This window comes from Trichomonas vaginalis, chromosome IV, assembly GCF_026262505.1.
Source record: "Trichomonas vaginalis G3 chromosome IV, whole genome shotgun sequence".
Lineage (NCBI taxonomy): Eukaryota > Parabasalia > Trichomonadida > Trichomonadidae > Trichomonas > Trichomonas vaginalis.
This window is the reverse complement of record NC_067206.1, coordinates 12,547,793-12,572,476: the sequence shown is the minus strand read 5'-3', so window position 1 is coordinate 12,572,476 and position 24,684 is coordinate 12,547,793. Positions and strand designations below refer to the sequence as shown.

General features: G+C 33.1%; 11 protein-coding genes across 11 annotated transcripts, besides 3 other annotated features; 6 read left to right on the top strand and 5 right to left on the bottom strand.

Annotated features, from left to right (window-relative positions):
* Positions 1-8,719: part of a mobile genetic element that runs on past the window's edge.
* On the bottom strand, positions 3,566-4,270 carry TVAGG3_0078680 (His-Me finger endonucleases family; the record flags this gene model as incomplete). The annotated part of the gene is made up of 1 exon (XM_051221964.1): positions 3,566-4,270. The coding sequence occupies one exon, from the start codon at positions 4,268-4,270 to the stop codon at positions 3,566-3,568; it is 705 nt and encodes a 234-aa protein (XP_051106950.1).
* TVAGG3_0078670 (uncharacterized protein) lies at positions 4,371-6,995 on the top strand (the record flags this gene model as incomplete). The annotated part of the gene is made up of 1 exon (XM_051221963.1): positions 4,371-6,995. One exon carries the CDS (start codon positions 4,371-4,373, stop codon positions 6,993-6,995), a length of 2,625 nt encoding a protein of 874 aa, XP_051106949.1.
* On the bottom strand, positions 8,042-8,476 carry TVAGG3_0078660 (uncharacterized protein; the record flags this gene model as incomplete). Its single annotated transcript, XM_001328857.2, has 1 exon — positions 8,042-8,476. The coding sequence occupies one exon, from the start codon at positions 8,474-8,476 to the stop codon at positions 8,042-8,044; it is 435 nt and encodes a 144-aa protein (XP_001328892.1).
* Positions 8,477-8,719: a terminal%2Cinverted (terminal inverted repeat of Maverick-2 transposon ID:TVAGG3_0078650).
* Positions 8,720-11,038: a mobile genetic element.
* Positions 9,291-9,877, top strand: TVAGG3_0078640 (MULE transposase domain-containing protein; the record flags this gene model as incomplete). Its single annotated transcript, XM_001328856.2, has 1 exon — positions 9,291-9,877. A coding segment is annotated over one exon (587 nt), but the record flags the coding sequence as incomplete, so codon positions are not given.
* Positions 10,035-10,949, top strand: TVAGG3_0078630 (MULE transposase domain-containing protein; the record flags this gene model as incomplete). Its single annotated transcript, XM_001328855.1, has 1 exon — positions 10,035-10,949. One exon carries the CDS (start codon positions 10,035-10,037, stop codon positions 10,947-10,949), a length of 915 nt encoding a protein of 304 aa, XP_001328890.1.
* A 115-nt stretch (positions 11,039-11,153) lies between the features above and the next one.
* TVAGG3_0078610 (armadillo (ARM) repeat-containing protein family) lies at positions 11,154-12,795 on the bottom strand (the record flags this gene model as incomplete). Its single annotated transcript, XM_001328854.1, has 1 exon — positions 11,273-12,787. One exon carries the CDS (start codon positions 12,785-12,787, stop codon positions 11,273-11,275), a length of 1,515 nt encoding a protein of 504 aa, XP_001328889.1.
* A 1,420-nt stretch (positions 12,796-14,215) lies between these two features.
* TVAGG3_0078600 (acid phosphatase protein) lies at positions 14,216-15,394 on the bottom strand (the record flags this gene model as incomplete). Its single annotated transcript, XM_001328853.1, has 1 exon — positions 14,246-15,394. The coding sequence occupies one exon, from the start codon at positions 15,392-15,394 to the stop codon at positions 14,246-14,248; it is 1,149 nt and encodes a 382-aa protein (XP_001328888.1).
* A 437-nt stretch (positions 15,395-15,831) lies between these two features.
* On the bottom strand, positions 15,832-17,532 carry TVAGG3_0078590 (chaperonin subunit delta CCTdelta; the record flags this gene model as incomplete). Its single annotated transcript, XM_001328852.1, has 1 exon — positions 15,900-17,510. The coding sequence occupies one exon, from the start codon at positions 17,508-17,510 to the stop codon at positions 15,900-15,902; it is 1,611 nt and encodes a 536-aa protein (XP_001328887.1).
* Positions 17,533-18,063: 531 nt separating this feature from the next.
* On the top strand, positions 18,064-21,217 carry TVAGG3_0078580 (spectrin binding; the record flags this gene model as incomplete). The annotated part of the gene is made up of 1 exon (XM_001328851.1): positions 18,311-21,217. One exon carries the CDS (start codon positions 18,311-18,313, stop codon positions 21,215-21,217), a length of 2,907 nt encoding a protein of 968 aa, XP_001328886.1.
* Positions 21,218-21,531: 314 nt separating this feature from the next.
* On the top strand, positions 21,532-21,993 carry TVAGG3_0078570 (profilin (actin-binding protein) family; the record flags this gene model as incomplete). Its single annotated transcript, XM_001328850.1, has 1 exon — positions 21,535-21,906. One exon carries the CDS (start codon positions 21,535-21,537, stop codon positions 21,904-21,906), a length of 372 nt encoding a protein of 123 aa, XP_001328885.1.
* Positions 21,994-22,504: 511 nt separating this feature from the next.
* Positions 22,505-24,580, top strand: TVAGG3_0078560 (ankyrin repeat and SOCS box-containing protein 4 family; the record flags this gene model as incomplete). The annotated part of the gene is made up of 1 exon (XM_001328849.1): positions 22,505-24,580. The coding sequence occupies one exon, from the start codon at positions 22,505-22,507 to the stop codon at positions 24,578-24,580; it is 2,076 nt and encodes a 691-aa protein (XP_001328884.1).
* Positions 24,581-24,684: the final 104 nt, after the last annotated feature.

Sequence of the window (24,684 nt, the reverse complement as noted above, 5' to 3'; positions counted from 1 at the left end):
TATACACTCATTACGATGAAGAAGTTTCGACAAAACATGTACGATGAAATCATGACAAATCATTTACGTTCATGTTTGACAAAACATTTACACTCATTACGATGAAGAAATCATGACAAAACATTTACGTTCATGTTTGACAAATCATTTACGAAGAAATCATGAAAATTCATGAGGTGAGAAAAGAGGTGAGAAAAGAGGTGAGATCTCACCTCTTCACCTAAACATTATTTTTGGGTCATTTACGCTCATTACGATGAAGAAATCATGACAAAACATTTACGTAAACATTTATTTCCTGTGTTGTTGTCAAAATGTCATGTTGTCTCATTTTTTCAGAGAAGTTCATTAACCGAGTGACACATGGTGACGTAGTGACACCTTCAGTTCTTCAAAATATAATTCATAACTGCCTTCCCCTGCTGTGTTGTCAAAATGTCATGTTGTCTCATTTTTTCAGAGAAGTTCATTAACCGAGTGACACATGGTGACGTAGTGACACCTTCAGTTCTTCAAAAATAATTCATAACTGCCTTCCCCTGCTGTGTTGTCAAAATGTCATGTTGTCTCATTTTTTCAGAGAAGTTCATTAACCGAGTGACACATGGTGACGTAGTGACACCTTCAGTTCTTCAAAAATAATTCATAACTGCCTTCCCCTGCTGTGTTGTCAAAATGTCATGTTGTCTCATTTTTTCAGAGAAGTTCATTAACCGAGTGACACATGGTGACGTAGTGACACCTTCAGTTCTTCAAAAATAATTCATAACTGCCTTCCCCTGCTGTGTTGTCAAAATGTCATGTTGTCTCATTTTTTCAGAGAAGTTCATTAACCGAGTGACACATGGTGACGTAGTGACACCTTCAGTTCTTCAAAAATAATTCATAACTGCCTTCCCCTGCTGTGTGTTGTCAAAATGTCATGTTGTCTCATTTTTTCAGAGAAGTTCATTAACCGAGTGACACATGGTGACGTAGTGACACCTTCAGTTCTTCAAAAATAATTCATAACTGCCTTCCCCTGCTGTGTTGTCAAAATGTCATGTTGTCTCATTTTTTCAGAGAAGTTCATTAACCGAGTGACACATGGTGACGTAGTGACACCTTCAGTTCTTCAAAAATAATTCATAACTGCCTTCCCCTGCTGTGTTGTCAAACATGAACGTAAACATTATTTTTGGTTCATTTACACTCATTACGATGAAATCTTGACAAAGCATATACATGAAGTCATGACAAAACATTTACGATAAATCACGACAAAACATATACGTTTAGTTTCGATGAAATCATCATGACAAAGCATATACGATGAAGTCATGACAAAACATTTACGATAAAATCACGACAAAACATATACGTTTAGTTTCGATGAAATCATCATGACAAAGCATATACGATGAAGTTTTGACAAAACATTTACGATGAAATCATGACAAAACATATACGTTTAGTTCGATGAAATCATCATGACAAAGCATATACGATGAAGTCATGACAACATTTACGATGAAATCATGACAAAACATATACGTTCATTTTGACAAAACATATACGATGAAGTCTATGAACATAATAATATTTCAAACCAGGAGCCAAATTCTTGCGATTTCATATGGAATCTCTTCCCTCGTTTCCGAGGGAAGCAATCATATGAAATCATTTACACTCATTACGATGAAGTCATGACAAAACATATACGAAGAAGTTTTGACAAAACATAAACGAAGAAATCATGACAAAACATGTACGAAGAAGTTTTGACAAAACATTTACGATGAAATCATGACAAAACATTTACGATGAAGTTTTGACAAAACATTTTCGATGAAATCATCATGACAAAGCATATACGATGAAGTCATGACAAAACATTTACGATGAAATCATGACAAAACATGTACGATGAAATCATGACAAAACATATACGATGAAATCATGACAAAAAATTTACGATGAAGAAGTCATGACAAAACATATACGATTAAATCATGACAAAACATATACGATTAAATCATGACAAAACATATACGAAGAAGTCTTGACAAAACATATACGTTCATTACGAAGAAGTCATTGACAAAACATGTACGATTAAATCATGACAAAAACATATACGATTAAATCATGACAAAACATTTACGATGAAATCATGACAAAACATTTACGTTCATTACGCAAGAAGTCATGACAAAACATGTACGATTAAATCATGACAAAACATATACGATTAATCATGACAAAACATATACGATTAAATCATGACAAAACATTTACGATGAAGTCATGACAAAACATTTACGATGAAGTTATTTCCTGGACTGTTGTCTAAATGTCATGTTGTCAGTAATTTAAGAGAAGTTAATTAACCTGGTAGCACATGGTAACATGGTAACAGTGAAAACATTAACGTAAACATTATTTTTGCTGAATTCAACAACAAAATGAACGAGGTCAGGATGTATGCAAATACCTTTGAATTCATTCATAAATGCCTTAGTAAGCTCATAAAATGCTTGTTTTTGCATCACATTTTGACGAAGTGAAGATCTTCACTTCGTCAAAATGTTTTGCATTCTCTACTGTATCTTCGAGTTCTTCTTCATCTAATTTCTCATGAACTTTCTTGTCTATGGAGTCCATAATATCTTGACATAAAATGCATACTTTACTGAGCACCATTCAACAACAAAATGAACGAGGTCAGGATGTATGCAAATACCTTTGAATTCATTCATAAATGCCTTAGTAAACTCATAAAATGTTTGTTTTGAGGTCGAGCCACTTTTTGGCTTGACCGTATTCTTTCAACCAAAACTCAAGAATTTTCCTGTGTGATTTTGTATAAAAAGCAACCGTCTGAATTCAGGCGGTTGTTATATTCTTCACAAAACATTTACGATGAGGTCATGTTAGAAAACATGTTAGAAAAGGTGTTAGATCTAACATTCTAACATAAACATTATTTTTGGGTCATTTACACTCATTACGTTTAAGTTTGACAAAGCATATACGATGAGGTCATGACAAAACATTAACGATGAAATCATAACAAAACATTTACGATGAAGAAATCATGACAAAACATTTACGATGAAATCATAACAAAACATTTACGTTTAAGTTTGACAAAGCATATACGATGAGGTCATGACAAAACATTAACGATGAAATCATAACAAAACATTTACGATGAAGAAATCATGACAAAACATTTACGATGAAATCATAACAAAACATTTACGTTTAAGTTTGACAAAGAACATACGATGAGGTCATGACAAAACATTAACGATGAAATCATGACAAAACATTTACGATGAAGAAATCATGACAAAACATTTACGATGAAATCATAACAAAACATTTACGTTTAAGTTTGACAAAGCATATACGATGAGGTCATGACAAAACATTAACGATGAAATCATGACAAAACATATACGTTTATGTTTGACAAAACATATACGATGAAATCATGACAAAACATTTATGTTATACAGTAATGTTAGTCATGAATGTTTGTCCTACGTGTTGGCGTTAGTGTTGAAAAATAATGTTTGTCCTACATGAAGCCGTACAAGCGTTTGAATTTGTTTATGCATAGGATTACTCTCTTGTTTTCTGTATCTATCATAGAAACATAAGCAGCACCTGTTTTTGTAAAGTTTATATGAAGTACTCGATAGTTAAGACCTGTATAATAATAGAATGCGTCCTCATTCTCAACATAATAGTAGAACTCAAACGAATGCTTACCATAATCTGTTATTTCAACAGCTTCGTCAGATATTTCATCAACGAACTCATAAACTATATCGCCATACTTGCTTTTATTTCTATTGTTTTCAGATCTAGAACACCAACGAAGGTTTGAGATTCTGTTGTCCGTTCTATCATGATTTATATGGTCTATTTCTTTCAAATTGTTTGGATTTTCAATCCACTGTTCTGCAATAATTCTATGCTTTAAATGTGTTTTGTTGTTTAAACTAAGCACAATATAACCATAATTATTTAAGTATTCACTCTTAATATGTTTGTTTTTCTTTCGACGAATAGTAAAAGGATATGTCGTACAAATCTCATAATCTTCATGATTTCTCAATGTTTCCCATTGAGTTTGTTCCCCACTAACGTTCTCATTGACGTCCTCAATATCTTCTTCCTCACTGAACTCGTCAATATTTTCACTAGCTCCTTCTGTAATGTTTTCATCGGCATTGTCATTGACTTCTTCTGTAATGTTAGATGTTGTTGTTTCGCTCATGTTCTTTCACTAATGTTAAAAAGTTATGTTGTACGAATTTTGAACAGAATTTAGAGCAGTTATGAAACAATGAAGTACTTTTACGCTATTGAAAGGAACTATGAGAGTGAAGTACATGACAGCAATGACAAAAGGAACTAATATCAAACCTAATGAAATTGCTCACGAGGACATAGAGTTTAACAAGTACTTTGTGGAGTATCTTATAAGTGAAGAGTATGTAAGACCTTACTTCATGTTTGACAGCATGAATGAGGATGTTATTTCATGGTTAAAGAATATAAGCAATGTTTTCGGTAAGTACGTCATAGATGACAAAGGTCTTGTTGTATTTTATGAGACAGCAATACGAACACAGGAACTAATGGATATTATGCATTCAACAGCAAAGAAAGGATTTAGTACTATTGGCATGAATGAACATTGCAGGAATGACATATACAACCTATGCTCACGAAAGCCTTACACAAAAGCAATACAAATGATAGAACATAAGCGTCTAAGGTCAGCAAATGAAATCATTACTGTCAGTGGTTATGAAAGAACTGTTAGCAAAGATGAGTGGAAACAGCTATTCATATTAAGGAAGGACGTTGCTGAACTAGTTAAACCTGTTGCACAAACATTGTTTCAGATAAGACCAGCAATGACTAAGAACCCTTTGACCTTAGTCAATGAGACCATAGAGGTTGAAGATAATGACATGAAAGAACTAGGAATGAATGAGAGAAGTTGTGAAGGATGTTTGAGTCAAAACACATGGTTCTTCAGAGCTGTTAAGAAACTTAGTAAAGAACGACAGAAATATTTTATAGAGAAGTATTGCAAAGGATGTGTAAATGAATTGCTTGAAATAGAACTTAGAGACACTTTCACACTAAAGGACTTGAGGAAAAATAAGTACATGAGTGAAGAAGGTATTGACATAGCTAGTGTTATAAATGACTTAAGAAGATGTGTTGTTGTTATTGACGGAGCACGTATGACATATCTAGTGAAAGATTATGATGGAATACGAGACACAACAACACTTGTATCAATAGATAGCAAGGAATTCAATAAGCTCATGAAGAGTATTTATGTAGGACGTATTGAGGAGAAGGATGTGAACGCACTGATGATTTATGAAGCGGGTCAGAACAAGAACTATCTTATGAAGTCAGGCATGAGATTCTTTGACGAAAGAGATGACATTTACAGCTATTTCAGAGGATATGAGTATGAGATACTGAATGAAGTAGATGAGAATGTTATTGAAGGATATTTGAAACATGTTCACGATGTCATATGTAATGAGGATGAAGAGCTTTATGAGTATGTTTTGAACTGGTTCGCCTACATCGTTCAAAATCCTTGTGGAAAGACTGGAACAGTACTTTTGTTAATAGGAAAGCAAGGAACTGGTAAGAATGTACTTAGTAATGTTCTATGCGAGCTCATTAGCAAGTACGCCAACAATAATATAACGGCAATAGAGAATGTGGTTGGTAGATTCAATGCTGCTATTGAGAACATGAAGCTCATCGTATGCAATGAACTAAGCTCATGCGATACGTCTAAGGTCATGAACCACGACGCACTAAAGTCAATAGTAACAGAGACTCAGTTGGACTTAAATCAGAAGTGTCAGCCAGTAAGAAAGATAGAGAATGTTTGTAATATCATCATGATATCTAACAACTTCAACTCAGTAAAGATTGACAAAGACGACAGAAGATTTGTTGTCATTGACGTAAGCAGCAGATACAAAGGAAATTACGAATATTTCTCAAATCTCATTGAAAGCTTTAATGAAGAGTTTTATTCAAACTTACTGACGTACTTCATGAAGAAAGATTTAAGTGAATTTGATGTAAGGAAGATACCATTCACCAGGGCTAAACAAGAACTCATCGAAATGAACAAAACACCTTACCAAATGTTTTACGAGGAGTTCTATGAAAAGTTTGTATCCGGATGGAATTGTACAGAGTGCTACAGAAGATATAAAGAATTTGCGAAGGAGAATGAATTCTTTGCATGTAGTTCAAATGTATTTGGTGGCAAGATGAGAGAATTTGTGAAGAGAAGTAGAAAGCGAGACGGTTCTGCAAGAAGTTATATTTACGAAGCAAGTATGATATTAGAAGGTCGTGGAAAGAAAGAAACAGTGAATTATGAGGAAGTGCTTGAAAAATTCATGGAGTACATGGGAAGCAATATAACATACAACAAAGACATATACAGTGAGTTTAAGTACTACTGTGAACAGCATGAGATTGAAGTAATGAGTAAAGGAGATTTTGAAACGCTTATGAAAGACAGTGAGGAGGTCATACATGAGAACAGTGATGAAATAGTTCATGAGAACAGTGAGGAGGTCATACATGAGAACAGTGATGAAATAGTTCATGAGAACAGTGAGGAGGTCATACATGAGAACAATGATGAAATAGTTCATGAGAACAGTGAGGAGGTCATACATGAGAACAATGATGAAATAGTTCACGATGTCGTTCATGAAGAAGCCATTGCAACAAAGAATGAGATAAAGGATTTCATAGAACTTAACAAGGAGGAGTTTAAAGAAGGCTATGAAGTGAAAAGATGTGAAGAAGATTTCTTGGCGTATTTGAAGAAAAAGAGACTAAAGCCAATGGCTCAAAATAAGTTTCAATCGATGTTTGAAAAGAAACGTTTGAGCTATGGTGGTGTAAGAAGCACATATTACTTTGTTAAGAAGTGAGGACATTTATTTTTGTCGTTAGTGTTGGAGTTTGTGTTTGTTGTTAGTGAGAGAATAAATTAAATCATGAACTTTGCCATGGTCTCTGTCCCTAGTAGTTTTCATTAAGTTCTGGAAATAATGAAAGTCATAAACTTTGCCATGGTCTCTGTCCCTAGTAGTTTTCATTAAGTTCTGGAAATAATGAAAGTCATAAACTTTGCCATGGTCTCTGTCCCTAGTAGTTTTCATTATCTCACAGAATTAATGAAAGTCATACTTTCTATCAGATGAAGCATGCAGATGAACATAATGAAAGTTAGTGAGTTTGCCACGAGTTATGAATAAAATATTGGCATATTAGATGAGATAGTTGATGAAACAGATGAAGATAAATTAAATCTTGGACTTTGCCACACTCTGTCCCTAGTTCCTCAAAATCCTTGACAACGTTGCTTAGAAATTTTGGTTCAAAACCTCATCTGATTTTAATCTGTTATGCTACCTGTTAAGTTTCGCGAGATTATAAATGTCATGGAGTTATATAAAAAGGAGGGACAGCTAGAGACACTGGAAGTACTTGTAAGGCTATCTGTTAAGATTGCATGAAATACTAAAAAGTCATGAAATCCATTATCGCTGTGCTAGCTTCACCTTAGAGTAAAATGACGACTAAAGTCACTGAAGCAATGAAACAAAAAGTTTTGGTAGAATACATTAAATCAGGAACTATTCCAGAAGGTTTTTACATTCATACTATGAAGGATGGTAGAGTTCAGTTTAGAAAGATAAAGCAACCATTAGATAGAGAAGGTATATTAAGGAAGATTAAACTTCATGAGGACAACATTGCTGAACTTAAGAAGAAGTTAGAAGAGTTGGAGAAAGGAAGAGAGTTATAAAGCAATGAATTCAACAGGGTGAAAAAAGAGGTGAAAAAACGTGTTAGATCTAACATTCTAACATAAACATTATTTTTGTGCTATGTTTTCATACGTGTGAGGGTGGTGATATCATTTATTTTTATTTTATTTTTTTATAAATGACAGAACAAAAATATAACATTTCTACTCAGCAGGAATGAGACCCTTACTGACTATGTATTCGTTTAATGCTTGATGAAAACAATGGTACATATTATCGTATGGGTATACACAACGTCTGTTTCCATCGTCGTCGTATATGTAGAGCTCAAATCCAGTCCAACCTTCTTTTGTACAATATGTAGCTTTATTTAAGTATGCATTTATGTAGATAAGGCAATTTTCTTCATCGCTCCAGAAATAATTTTTGTTCTTTGTTGAAATAGTTTTCGTTCCTCTGCGACCATAAGGAATGTATGCAATGAACTTTGCGTCATAAGGGATTGTAATATATTCAGGGTTTCTTTCATCGTCAATGGGTCTGTCTTTGTTAAAATGCATGTTTCTCAGTTTTACTTGAGTTTTGAATAGTTCACGGAAACGTTCTGGGAAAGAGTCATAGTAAATGTAGTCAGACATGTCTTTGTAATGAAATAAAAAATTTAAAAAAATAAAAATAAGGTTATTTTTTATTTAGTGAGGATGGTAGTGAATTCGTTAGTGAAGTCGTTTATGTGTCAGATGGTTTTGTAAATATTTAAGGTTAAGTTGGTGTTATGGTTGTGTTGTAAAATATACGTTACCGGTTTCGTAAAGTGTCAAACTGTTATCTTGGGTAAGGTGGAACGCAGTGCCACAGTACCCAACATAGTCATACTAACTGAGACAATATCTAGTTCTATGGTAGAAATGACTCTTAGACTCAAATAAGTAACACAGATAGAAAGTACTCAGTATAACAATTATATATGTACACTCAAAGTTAGTCGCTGCTAAAATCTTAACCTTGCATTTCGGGAAAATCTGACTAATGGCTCTTAGACTCAAATAAGTAACACAGATAGAAAGTACTCAGTATAACAATTATATATGTACACTCAAAGTTAGTCGCTGCTAAAATCTTAACCTTGCATTTCGGGAAAATCTGACTAATGGCTCTTAGACTCAAATAAGTAACACAGATAGAAAGTACTCAGTATAACAATTATATATGTACACTCAAAGTTAGTCGCTGCTAAAATCTTAACCTTGCATTTCGGGAAAATCTGACTAATGGCTCTTAGACTTGTTTTGATAATTAATTCTTCAATTATATTATAATTTATAACAAATTTCCTCAAACTATCTGTATGTCATTCAATTCCCGGCCACTACATTCAATGATGGACCATTTCCTTCAAATTTTGAAATACCTTATTCAATTTGTTGTATGGAGCCCGTGATATTCAACACTATGGAGCTCCTCCAGTTTGGTATCCAAGAAGAGATAAAAGCTAGCATGGGCTACTCTCAAAAATGCAGGAAAGAATACTCCACGATCGAATACAAATGTAAGTATCCACAATGTCAAGCTAAATTCAAAGTCCGGATAATAGATCAAGATAAATATGAACTACTAATCCACTCTGACTCTCATGATCATTCTGCACCTCCGAAATCAACAAAAACAATATCCTCATTATTTGTCAGAAATTATCTTAAACATTACTTTGAAAACAATATGAATCATGCTACAGCTCAACTTAAGTGTTTCCAAGACTTAAATATTTCATATACAGACGAAGAGTTACTTTCAATATTTGCACAAGGTCCAGATGCATTACGTAAATTTGCTCAAAGAGCTGAAATTGTTTCCAAACGCTTTAGTTCGGATGAAAAAGTTTCTTTAGCTATCTTTGTCGAATCTGTTCAAGAAAGTTGTCCAGAAGATTTAATTGAATTTATCTCTGAGCCGGGAAAACTAGTTTTTTTATATGCACCTTTCGAAGCGAAGGCCCTTGGTCACCAAATTTCTACGTTTCACATCGATTCAACGTATAAACTTCTAAGGGCTAACATTCCATTATATGCACTCACAGGAAAAACAGAACATACTATTGTTTTTCCTTTTTTGTATTTCTTTATTTCTCCTGACACAAGCGAAAATATTCAATATTGTGTTTGTCGTTATTTTCAATATATTAATAGAGAACCCGAGATGATAAGTATGGACTGCGCCCCACAAATAGCCGAGGCAATTGAGCGAGGTATTCCAAACTGTCATATTCTTTGGTGTGGCGTGCATGTCCTTCGCGCCATATTAAGAAAAGCGGATAAGTTTAAATCACGAGACAATTTTGAAGAATTTTATAATCTAATGAAATTATTAGTATTCGATACTAAAGAAGAATCTCCCGAGGAAGAACAGAACCAAGAAGAAGAAAATCCTAGAGAGGAACCAGCTCAATCTCACTTACTTCAAGCAGAAGAAATTGAAGAAGAGGAACAATATGAAGAAGAATTCATCGAAAATGAATTTCAACCTTCTCAAATCTTTTTACCACGAGAATCTTCTGATGATCCAAACGATTCTGAATTTATTCCAGAAGAAGAAACGTTTGAAACAAGTGAAGAAGTTCCAGAGCACCTCACTCAAGAAGAAGCTGCAGACCTAGATGCAGTTTATGATCGAATTCTTGAAATTCTTTCCACTGAACCGAAAGCCCAAAAGTACTTCGATAGGCAATGGAGGCATCATTTAGATCGTTGGAATAAGCGCTATCGCAACGGAGGTGACGCGACTAATAACGTCAGTGAGTCACATTTCAAAGTTCTCAAGCATTCTTATTTCCCAGAGAGAAGGAATATTCGATTAGACGATTTTGTTGTTGAATTATACACAACGGTTGTTCCAGCATTATTGATTAAATTTAAAGTTCAATTAATCAATAGTGATAAAGTTGTTCGTATATTACGAAAAGCTAATGACCATGAACAAATATTGGAAAACAAAAAAGTCGAATGTTTGAAAATGCTTGAAGCAATATATTCAAGTTTGCAACAAGGATCAATAGATTCAAATCTTGTTTATTGTACTTCAAAGGTACTTTTAAAAAAGAAACAATTAATGTAAAAGATTCAAATAATTTTTTATTATTATTTTATTAATTTTTTAAAATAAGGTTAATAAAAAAGTGACACTGGATAGTTTGTCCCACACTCATGCACAAAATCTTCTATTATGTATCATCTCAATAATTAATGTATTCGTTAATATTCCAATTCATTCAGAATTATTCCAACAAATATAGGTTCTATTAACAATATATTCCCATACATAATTTTATGCTTCTATCAATAAATATTGTTATTTATCATTCATTATAGTGAAAATTATAAACCAAGTATTATTTTTCATAATTATTATTTTGTATAAACATTAACAAATAAATTTATTCAATTACTTTCATTTCTCTCTAAAATACTCTGTACTCTTTCTGTTATTGCCGTTGCCATGAAACTTATTTCTTCATTTTCGCTGTCAATCAATGATTCAACTTGTTCTGGGATGTCGCAATCATTCATCACATCAATATAGTGATTTATATTCTCAGATCCCTGCGCATTGACATAATTTATCATAGCATATAATAATTTCAAAGATCTCAAACATAAATAGTCCTCTCCTCGCTGCATTATCTCAGACAGTAGTCCTGGATCAAGATATTCAACACAGAGAGCATTTGCACCATTATAATTCTCAAGAAGAGCAGAGAAAAAAGTAACAACTTCTGATTTCCCATATATTGATATCAGTTCTGATGCTTCCAATACATTGGAGCATATGTTTTCAATGGTTATATCCATATCATGCAAGAATTTCATTAAAAGAAGCTCACCATTAACAGTTCTTGAAGAAATTTCAGAAAAGAATATCAAACCTTGATGAGCAGTAGCCGAAGATGAGAATATCCTTTCGAAGACACTATTAATATCTTCAAATAAATCAAAAATTTGCAAGACAATTTGATCAGGCAACTCAATTACGAAAAGATTAAGTAATCTAAAGGCATGTGATATCGTATCTAACTGGAAATCAAGAATATCATGGTAGTATCGCCCTAGAAAATCAAAAAAGAAAGGAGATAATTTTGGATTTTCTTTCACAAGGTTAAAAGCAAATCTAAGGGCAAAATAAAAGTCATCTTCGTCCATCAACTGCCCAATTGTTATCCTAATGTATTGTAAGGTCTCTAAATCAAAAACAAAAGGCAATATTTCTGAAACATTGTATAAAAGTCTAATTAGAAAGCAGTAAGGAAGTCCATTCTTGCAAAATACTCGTAGTAACTCAGAAACTGATTCAAAACATTCTTGGAAATTCGGAAATGGATCAGGAAATTTGGCCTCTATCGGAGATATATTGATCATTGTGGCTAAGATCTCGCCAGAGACTGTTTTATCATAGTTGAATTCATCGTTAATGAATAATTTATATAAAATTTCGAAAACTTGTCCGCCTTCCAGAAAAGATTTAAACTGATCTAAATCAAAGTACGAAATTATATTAAGAAAATGTATTCCAGATAAAATAGCAGTATATATATCAAAATTCGAAAAAATTGATGCAGGATATAATGTAGAAAGATCTGGATTAATAAATGAATACATTACATCACCAATGTAGTGATATTCAAAGCATTTTATAAATATCTTAACATTAATTCGATTCTCAATTATTTTGGAACGCCAATTTTTCAAAAGAGTTGTTATTTCGTCTAAGTACATGCGTGCAGCAGTTCCTGATTCTTGAAACATACTGAATGTTTGAGCACAAAGATTTTCAAAATCACATAGCTTAAAATCGAGTATTTCTTCTATTTTCACGTAATCATCAATAAATTGTGATAAATCTGGAGTAGTGGATATCCTTGATCGTGGCTGTAAGTTAAAGTCTTCTTTATATTCCATACTTCAAAACATTTGAATTGAAAATAATCATCGTTGAAAACCATTGAGATAAAGGTTGTCCTCACGATGAATGAAAACAATATTACCCAGTTTTTCTTTATTTTAACAACCTCTCTAAAGCTGGGGACACCGCCTATCGTTGGGAGTAGCTATTAAATAGAACCACCAAGGTTATTTTTGGAACTGCCGGTGTAGTGTAGTGGAAACATCCGACATAATGATTTATTATGCCAAGGTTTGATTCCCATTTAGCCAATTTTTTTCTTTTTTGGATCATGAATTTTTTTTTGGGTCACTATAAGATTTGTTTCATGTTCTAAATCTGCTGCATATGTAATCTATTTTTATTTATCTATTTTTTAAAAATCTATTGGATTGCCAAATTTGAATATATTTAAAATCATAAAACTCCAAAAAAACTATAAATATATGTTTTATGCATAGTGCCGATACTCAAATATCAGATTACTTAGATCCATGAATAATATCCGAATTTTTTTTCTTAAAATTAAACTTCAAAACTTCTTGCAATCTTATTCTTCATCAATTGTAAATTTTTAAAACCATTTTTTAAAATAATTTTGCGTAAATTTTATTCTCATGTTGTTTTAATCGAAAATTGATACATTTTCAAAAAAATAATATTGACTTATGAAATTCATTTTTAAGGTGAAATAGTATTGTTTTTATTAAAGTATATGAATAATATATAAAAAATTAATGAATAATATAAGCAGATTTTTAGTTTACAAAACAAATATGAGCAATGCAATTTCAAACTTTTGCTGGCAATTTCGATATTGCTCAAGTTTGTAGTATTTGTGATACCTATAACATCGGCTTAATCAAAATTCGATTTTTCTTATGAGTTATTGAGAAAATTTGATTGCAATGAGAAGGATTTCGACGTTTTTGATAAACTAAGAGCTGAGCTTTAGGGGTTCAGTTCATTTATGGCTGTAGTTTGATGCGTAGATCTCTTTTTTATTGTAAATTCTTTCAGCATGGAGATCGAGAATGAATCTTTTGAGAACTTTATGAGTTTTTACACCCGTAAAGAGGTCCTTCGAGGAAAGATAGTCCAGACTACATGAAGATGTGGGTTAACCAAAAAAATCCGATGGTTTCCCCATATTCATGTAGATCTTCGAAAAAATGAGCACCAAAAAAGCCAAAAAAATAGGCTTTTTATTGGATTTGTACACTAGATCAATAACCTATTTAGGATCTGACACTCTTTTTAGCCAGAGATATGAGGTCCTTTCTAGGAAAACGATCTATTCATCCATAAAAAAAATGAATTATCGTTTTCCCCAGAAATTACATGGGGAGTGGTAAAAGTAAGGAAAATCTGGGTAATTTGGAATTTTAACGATAACATTCGTTTGGCCGGACAGTGTACAAAAAAAAAGATTAAAAAATTCAAAACTTTATTATATATAATATTACTTATAACACCTATTCATCATAAATGTCTTGCTCAGAGCAGACACCTTCGATCTTAGATTCAATATTTGCTCTGAAATTATCATAACGCTGAGTAAATATCTCATCACCATTGAGGACAAATCTTATGTATTGGTCAGGTACAGAATCTTCCCAAATTTCGATTGCCAAATGAGATCCAATTGGAATATCACCTTCGTATTTAATAAGAGAGCAAATTGCTGCAATAACGTTGTTACGAGCAGCTTGGTAATTAACTTTTACGTGCATATTAAGTCCAATGGCCTTATCTGAGTACTTGAAGAAATGATTGAAGAAAGGAGCAGCAGCAACAGTAGAGTTCGATAAGTAGAAGGACAATGTTTCGAATCTTGATACTTCTAAGCATTTTTGAAGGACATCTTTTGTAAATTCTTTTGGAAGAGTTGATTCATCGTTGCAACTCATGGCCATGGCCCATTTGCAAACATTTATTGTATTGGTTGGTGTCGGATCTACCCCAAGAGACTGAACAGCAGCGTCTGTGACCTTCTTTGCTTCATTATAAAATGTTTGGTACTTTTCTGATGCAATAAACTGCTTGTAGTTGTTGTTGAGATCATTGCACATTGATTGAGAAACCATGAGTGGTGAGTTTTTCTCATCAGCTGTTTCTATTGATAAGATTTCGTTATCAGAGAGTGGAGGATAGAATCCATTGAGGAATGACTGAGCGGAATGGAATGAGCAGTCATCAGGGGCTGAGAAGAAACGGAATATTCTTGGATTCATCTTTTCTGGGATGTGTTTGAGATTATTTACTAAATATGTTCTGTAAATTTCACCTAATTCAAAGGAATTCTTACGTCCTTGAACTGTAAGATCGTTCCATCTGCAGTTCTTTGGATATTCTGCATAAAGTGGATCAACAACTTGATGATAATGGCGATATTGAAGAGATGGTGCAATTCTTGTACGGAATCCATTGTTGTCATCTTCATTGCAGTTCCAAACACCGAGTTTATCTTTCTTTAAGTAAGATTGTCTCGGTGTGAGTAAACCTGGATCAGTAACAATAGAAATAAATCTAAGTTTCTTGTCTGCCATCGGCGTTGGAATGTTATGCTTGGCCTTGCAATAGTCTGCACAATATATTGTAGGTATGAAAATGGTCAATAACATCGTTTGTCACGTTTTATATTGAGGAAAAACGATGATTATTTTCAATAGTTTACAAAAATCGATAATTCTAATAAACTCTAGGAGAAAAATGTTATGTATTAAAAATCTTAAAAGAAATAATACCATTTTGGCCATCATTGTGAATTTGTTAACTCTTGATGCTATATATAATGATTGATATAATTTTGATAATTGACTTTGATATCAATGCCATTGAAAGAGAAGTCCTTCACACATCTAGGTAAAAGAGCAAACATGATAAAATTTTATAGAGAATTCGGTTTCGATAAGGAAAGATTCAAAGATAAGTTTCTATCATATATTAAAGATAATTACTTCTATGCCTAATTCGCGAAAGTATCGAACCTGTTATCCTTTTCAAGTCATGGATAAAAAGTGAACATAAACTATATAGATTCAACTAAATATTCAAAGCACAAGACAGATCTAAGTTTAAAAAAAGAATGATAATTAATCAATTCTAAGGTAATATTTATATTTATTTTTACCGTGTAGCAAGGATATCGTCGACCTTGAGAATCATACGAACAGTTTCACTGGCGAATGTTACAGCGCTCTTTGTTACTAAGTACGGCTGAAGGACCTCTTCCTCCTTCATGTCAGCAGGGCCGCAAGCTACGACTGATACACCATAATACATCTTTCCAGAGGAGTGAGCTTCTCTCAACTGTGTCACGACATCGAGTGGAGCGAGACCAGCGTTCTCAGCGAGTGTGTAAGGAACAATATCGAGGGAGTCAGCGAATGCTCTGATGCAGTGACCTATTTCTCCACCGATTTCGTCAGCCTTCTTTGCGAGTTTGATGGCGAGTTCCACTTCAGGTGCACCGCCACCAGGGAGGAGGTATCTCTCGTAGACAAGGGAGCGGATGACGCAGAGAGCATCGTGGAGGGATCTCTCGGCTTCTCCAATGATGAGTTCGTTTGAACCACGTAATAAGACTGTAACTGTCTTGGAGACCTTCTTCAAGCCCATAATCTTGATAATTGCGCCTCCAGCTGTTGTGACTTCTTCGACTGTCTCTGCGAAGCCAAGCTTGTCGGCGGAGAGGCCTTCGACGGATGCAATTGGCTGGCAACCGATTGTACGGCAGACAAAGTCAACTTCCTCGCGGTCGATATCCTTGACAACGATAATTCCCTTCTTGTTGAGGAAGTGGAGGGCTGTATCGGAAATGGCGTCTCTAAGGACGGACTTCTGTAAGAGAATAACGTTGGCGCCGGTCTTTGCAATGGCGTTGACGATATTAAGGATGTATTTGCGCTGTTCACGCTGAACACGGTCCATTTGAGCGTAGTCGTTGAGAATGACTTGGGATTCCATGTCTGTCTTTGGTGGAGAGATCTGGAATTGGATCAAGGCAATCTTGGCGTTGTTGATCTTGCGAGCATCGCCACTCTGGCGTTGGAAATGGTGTGGGAAGACAACACCATCAACAAGCTCACTGTCATCAATAACACCGCCAACACGCTGAACAACGCGGATATCGTTGAGATCGACGTGCTTGCCATCGTGGACACGCAAAACAGCATCAACGGCAAGTGGAGCAAGGATGTCGCTCCATTGGGAGGCGAGCTTGGATGAAAGTGATGTACGAGCTGAATCAATTAAGATTTCTCTTTCTTGTTCTGTAAATGCTTCGCCTTGGCCAAATGGAATACGCATCTGGTCGAGGATCTTGATTGCCTCGTCTGTGGCAATGCGGAGAGCGTCTGAAACAAGTGATGGATGAAGCTTGCGTTCGAGTAATGTCTTGCATGCTGAAAGGAAGGCACCGGCAAAGATAACAACAGATGTTGTACCATCGCCTGCGGCAACATCTTGAGCTTGGCTCATGGAGACCATGAGCTTGGCTGCTGGATGTGCAGCGCCCATATGCTTGAGAATTGTAGCACCATCGTTTGTAATAATAACTTCGCCGTTCTTTTCTTGAATAAGTTTATCCATACCGCGTGGACCAAGTGATGAACGAACAGCATCAGCAACACTCTTAGCTGCAAGGATGCAAGACATACGAACGTCTGTTGGACGGTCTTGGCCTTGAAATGCTGGTGGATTTGTTGCGCTAGCAGCGGGTGCAGATTGCTGTGACATCAAAAAATTTACCCGTTTAAAATATTTATTTTTTTTTCTCTTCATCTTGCTACTTTGCGAAATAATATGAAAGATATGCTTTAATAAGTATAAAAAATAGGATTTTCAAAGAAAAATCACATGGCCACTTAAATGGCCTAGCAGTGCGAAACATGTCCGGGAGAAATATTGCTCGAATTCGAATCTTTTCTGTATCATATAGAATCCCTGTTAGAATTGCAACAAATGTTATTGTATGAAATCTAAAATTTAAGCTATTTTTTAAAATAATTTTTATCAAATCAGACTTTGAAACATGATTTTACATTTGAAATTAAACCTGAGCAAAGGGATATAAAGAATAATTATATTTTTAATATTGCCATATTATATTTTGATGGTAGCGTATTTATGCTTGAAAGCTTCAAAGCACACATGTACACACAATGTAAACATCAACCACTATCTATTTCATGCATAAAAAGCGTTATTTGTATTCAATTTTAAGAAACAAATATCGTAAAATAACGCTTTCAAATCGTAAAAGTTTTCAAAGCAAACAATTCATTTTTGACAGGAATTGAGATAAAATTCATGTCTTATAATATATATCACTATCAAAATTATGACTTGAGTCAAACATTATTTTCACATGTCTTTCTTCAAAATTATTTATGAGTTCAACCAATTATAATGTAAAAAAGAAATATGAAAGTGGGGTGAAAATGGATGGCCAGGCAGGCAGAATCAGATTTCAATTCGAAGATATCCGAGATAAGAGTTTTCAACGCGCAAATTCTTTTACAAAGTTAATTGAAAACATGAATGACGAAATCTATCAAAAGTTCAGTCAAACATACACAAAACTCAACAGCGTTGCCACAAAAATCCAATCGATTGTTAAAGTTTATTCAATATTAATCCCGTTAATATCTGATTCTGCTTGGCCTGTTACAAATATAACTCAAAATAATTCTAAATACATTGTTACCGATCTATACGATTCTCGAGAAGATTTTTTCCAAAAAATCTGGATAAATTTTTATACAATTTTTAGAGGATCATCACAGTTACTTGAAGAATATGAAGTCAATAACATTATAAAAGTATTTAACTCGTTTGCTCCAAAAAAAGTTATTCAAGAAATTCCAAAATCATTTGTTAAAAAACGCGATGTTTCTTTACCAGAATTTATTGAAAAGAAAGAGAATGGCATGGATATTATCAAAATTTCAAAACGTCTTAACGAACCATATGTTCAAAATATGATCAAAAATTTACATTTGAAATTTTTCAATTTTGATGATGAAAAAAACTCATTTCCAAATGAAATTTTCTACAAAATCATAGAGAATTACAACAAAGATGAAGATGAAGACATAGAAGATATCAACTTCGGCGACCTGTCGACCACCGTCAATGACTTATCTCCTCTTTGTTTTTCTGCAGCTTTGAATGATGAAAATTTGACAAAAAAATATTTGGAAAAAAGTGAACCGCAAGAAGAAACTGTTTTAGAAGCATTACAAATTGCAGCGTTATATAGTTGTTATGATTCTTTTGATGTATTGTATGACTACGCGTCAACCAATTTTGATGATAATTTCTATGATGATTTTTGTGAATCAAATATTTTTGTGAGTGCTGTTATTGGCGGAAGTCATGAAATCGTTGATTACTTGGTTGAAAAGTTTACAGACACAGATTATAATATCTTCAAAGAATATGATAACGGAAGGCGCGAAATTCACTATTGTTCAATGATTTTGTTTTCAGAGAAAATTGATGATTATTTGAATATTTTACAATACATCGTCAAAACTCCGAACGAATTAAAGATCTATGATAAAAAAGAAGATGGAAAAACATACAATAAATGTCCTATTGAATATTTCGTAGATAGTTTAGGTCGATTGGATAAAGAAATAAGTCGAGCTGACATTGAACAGAAATTAGATAGAGATAAATATGATAGAAACAGAAGCCAAGAAATAGATAGAGAATTCGGGTTCGCTAAGGAAAGACTCAAAGATAAGCTTCTATCATTTATTAAAGATAACCAATTCACGAACTTTAAAAATATGCTGAATTTGTGCAAAGCTGCTAAAATGGACTTATCAAATATCGAACAACTTATTATCTTCTATATTGTTCAAATACCAAACAGGGCTAAGTTTATTTCTGAACTTGTGACCATAAAAGGTGAACAAAGACCTGATCAGTCCATAATTTCGGCAACAGATAACTATGGATTCAACCCATTGTTCAAAGCATGCTTAGTTGATAATAACCAGGATAATATAACTGCTATTTTGGACTCTGGATGCGATGTAAACGTGAAAACAACAATTAATGAGGTTGAGCATACAATATTCTCATATTTAGCAATGCAAAGAAGATACAAAGAGCTAGATACGATACTTGGACGCATTAAGGATAGAAATATGCAATTAAATGACGCATTAAAATTCCAAATTTATATTGACACTCCGGAATTGGATAAATTGTTTAACTCTAAGTATAGTCAGTTCCCATTCTCTAAGAAACGACCGCCGGCTAGTGCTATTCCTCCACAAAACCAGAATTCACCACAAGATAAGAAATCAGAAGAAACAAAGACTATTGCAAATAACATAGAAAAAGAAAAAGAAGAAAAGAAAGTCGAAAAACCAGAAAATCAAGAAAAACTTCCGAATACAAATGAAGATGAAAATAATCAGATTCAAAATAACAATAAACCACTGGAAAATAATGACCAAGGACCAGATTTGTCGAAAGCAAGTGAAGAATTCCCTGATCCTCTTGAAGGATTTAATCAAAGAGGTAAAAAGCGTGCATTGGAGAATGTTAGGAAGCCAACATATCCTGTATTCTATAAGGATTCGAACGGAAATACTCCTGCTCATTTGGCGGCTCAAAATAACCTTTCTGATATTATGATCGTTCTAATTGAGAAGAAATGTGACTTAACTGCAAAGAATAGTAGTGGAAAAACACCAGCCATTCTTTCTATTAACAAGCATAACATAAATATCCTTCATTTAATTATTGAAGCAAAATGGAAGCCAAATGACAAAGAAGAAATGATTGAAATCGTCAAAGAATGCGTGCTTGTTGCCGGAAATGCATCTTTCATACAGTTAATTCATGATAATTTCAAAGATATCATTGATTATTCTTATCAATTTACAGAAAAGAACAACCAGTACACATATCTACATCTTGCAGCTCAAAAAGATAATATACCAGTGATAGAGTTCCTTATTAACATAGCAAAAATTGATCCAGATATCAAAAATGAGTTAAATCAAACACCATTATTCTTTGCAGTTAAAGCAAAGAAGGAACAGGCAGTTAATCTATTGATAAAACAGAAAGCTACTATCAATATTAACGATTCCAATGGTAAAACTCCTTTGATTCTAGCCTGTGAAGAGAAATCATTTGAAATATGTAAGCTTTTATTAGATAATAATGCAGATCCAAACCTTGGTGAGCGTCTTATAAACAATAGAGGTATCAAAACTGCATTTTTCGTAGCCATTAATTCTTTAGAGGAAAAAATAGTTCAATTATTTATTGATTCTAAAAGAGTGAACTATTCATTGAAGATGGATAATATAAGCTACGTTGATAAGTGTAAAACATTAGTCAAGCAATTTGAAAATAATTCAAAGAAACCTAAAGCCCAGAGGGTATTAGAAATGGTTCAAAGAGCTTCCAAATAATAATGTTTAATATATATTAAAATTGTTTTGTTTTTCTATTTAAATATTTTTTATTATTTATAATTAATGACAGAAACACGTAGAATACAGTGATATTCTCTAAAATAGCCTAAACTATGTGTGGAAAGACGATCTTACCATTACAAACTTTTCATGAGAATATCAAATGGAATATTTCATGCATATATTTTGAACATTCATGAATCTGGTCAGAGCAAATACAATTCAGCTGCTTTATGCTTTATTCGATGGAAAGCGATCATTGCACCCTTTTTTCCATCGATACACACCCATAAATAAAGATTTTATTTTATATCATGTCGTGGGATGATTATGTTGATATGCTTCAAGGACAAACAAATGCAGCAGCAATCTTCTCAGTAGAAGGAGCCTTATGCGCTAAAACAGAAAATTTCGCTGCTACTCCAACAAATTTAGTTCATTGGTCAAAAATGCTTAAAGATCCATCTTTAGCTCGTCAACACGGTATTCCTTATAATGAGCAAAAACTATTTCCTCTGGAGTATACAAAAGATTACATTCATGCAATGCAAGACGAATTAAACATATGCATGAAAAAGACTACTACTGTGGTCGTTGTAGGCATTTGTGGCGGCGACAGACCACAAAATGATGCCAAAAACCAGGTTCTTAATGTGGCAAAAATATTAGCAGATGCCGGCGTCTAAAAAGCAATGAATCTGATTAATATATACACGAATCTATTAATGTTCTGTTGAATTACATGTAACTAAACTCTTATTTTTAATCACGAATATTATGAATTATTTTCTAATCATATTACATATGAATATAACTAGTCTGCATATTGCGCTTGTGATGCGTGAAGTTATAGTATTTAGATATTTTTTTCAGTCAATTCTATTAGAAGCATCTTTAAAAAATGAAAATAAATCTATTAATTAAATATATCCATTTATCTATATTCAAAGAATCAATTGATTAAAAAAAAATCTCTGAATAAGACAAGCAACTTCACGCTTGCCATCGACATTTACATTGTTATTGCATCATTTCATATCTATTGACTTAATCAAAATTCATATTTTATATCCAAAATCTTTGTGGTCATTGTTTTCCACCTCTATAACATAGTATTTTTCCCTTCTAATTAACTTAAGGAGTATTTTATATGATAAAACGCAAATGTGTCCTTTTTAAAAATTATTAATGTCCTACCAAGACATTCATCCAAACAAATACAGTGAACTAAGAAATACCCACAAAAATTATATAGATATTTACAACGCTTTGTATCAGTTAAAAATGGAAAAAGAAGAAGAATTAAAGTCGATTTTTAAAATGATCAAAACAGAATTGATTGATTCCAATAAATATCCACCCAAAAATATTATAGAAGACATTTTATATATCATTCTGTATAACAATCGCTATGCAAAGTCATATTTATTTCTTGCCAAACTGTTTATTGATGAATATCATGTGGAAGAAGTCAGCGATCCCACATTTATCCCAAGCGTCATGTTTTATAGAGAATATGGAATTAAAATAGACAAATCTTTTGATTTAGGAGAAGATGATTTAATAAATCCTGACATTCATACAGAAGATACAATTTACAGAGCAATTATGAATAATGACTTAGAAAAATTCATCATATTCACTGGGATCGATGAATTTTATAAAGATCAAAGACTTATTAGCAATTTATATCCAGGTACTTATGAAGGATATTCATTACTTGAATTATGTTGTTACCATGGGGCAGTTGATTGTTTTAAGTTATTAAGAACGAAATTTAACTCAGAAATAACTCAAACATGTCTTCAATTTTCATTTTTAGGTGGAAACAAAGAGATAATGAGTGAATGTTTGAAATATCAAACACCAGATGAAAAATGCATGAAATATGCAATTATTTCACACAACATTGATTTTGTTACATTCTTGATGAATGAATACAATATAGAGATCGATTTAGAAATTTGTGGACTTTACAAAAATCTTGAATCCTTTTTAGTTTATTTCGATCAAACTAATGATATAAACAAATGTTTTGTTTATTCATATATTTTTAATATTCGATCCCTTATCGAATACTTCCTTTCACATGGTGCAAATGTCAATGAAAAGGATAATAATGATCTCAACGCGCTTAATAATGCAGCATGGAAAAATTGTAATGAAACAGCCGAAGTTCTTATTTCACATGCTATAAATATCAATGAAAAAGATCAAGACGAAAAAACAGCTCTTCATTATGCAGCATGCAAAAATAGTAAAGAAACAGCCGAAGTTCTTATTTCACATGGTGCGAATATCAATGAAAAGGAGCAAAATAGAGAAACCGCTCTTCATTATGCAGCACTCCAAAATAGTAAAGAAATAGCTGAAGTTCTTATTTCACATGGTGCGAATATCAATGAAAAAGATATATATGAAAGAACCGCTCTTCGTTATGCACCAGAGAATAATGGTAAAGAAATAGCCGAAGTTCTTATTTCACATGGTGCGAATGTCAATGAAAAAAAAAATAAAAGTGGAGAAACAGCACTTCATATTGCAGCAAAATATAATAGTGAAGAAACAGCCGAAGTTCTTATTTCACATGGTGCGAATATCAATGAAAAGGAGCAAAATGGAGAAACCACTCTTCATTATGCAGCACTCCAAAATAGTAAAGAAATAGCTGAAGTTCTTATTTCACATGGTGCGAATATCAATGAAAAAGATATATATGAAAGAACCGCTCTTCGTTATGCACCAGAGAATAATGGTAAAGAAATAGCCGAAGTTCTTATTTCACATGGTGCGAATGTCAATGAAAAAAAAAATAAAAGTGGAGAAACAGCACTTCATATTGCAGCAAAATATAATAGTGAAGAAACAGCCGAAGTTCTTATTTCACATGGTGCGAATATCAATGAAAAGGAGCAAAATGGAGAAACCACTCTTCATTATGCAGCACTCCAAAATAGTAAAGAAATAGCTGAAGTTCTTATTTCACATGGTGCGAATATCAATGAAAAAGATATATATGAAAGAACCGCTCTTCGTTATGCACCAGAGAATAATGGTAAAGAAATAGCCGAAGTTCTTATTTCACATGGTGCGAATGTCAATGAAAAAAAAAATAAAAGTGGAGAAACAGCACTTCATATTGCAGCAAAATATAATAGTGAAGAAACAGTCGAAGTTCTTATTTCACATGGGGCGAATGTCGATGAAAAAAATAAAAGTGGAGAAACAGCACTTCAATATGCAACATTTGAACATAGGAAAGAAACTGCCGAACTTCTCATTTCACGTGGTGCCAAAGAACAATGTTCTTACATAAGATACTATTCTTTATTTTTCTTGAAATTTCGAAGATTGATTTGATTAAGACTAAAGGTAGTTAAATTTTTTCCCCACAGATCCTATACATCTCTCTGAATTTTTAGTTTTGTTAATCTTTGATTATTCTTTCAAACTTACAACAATCT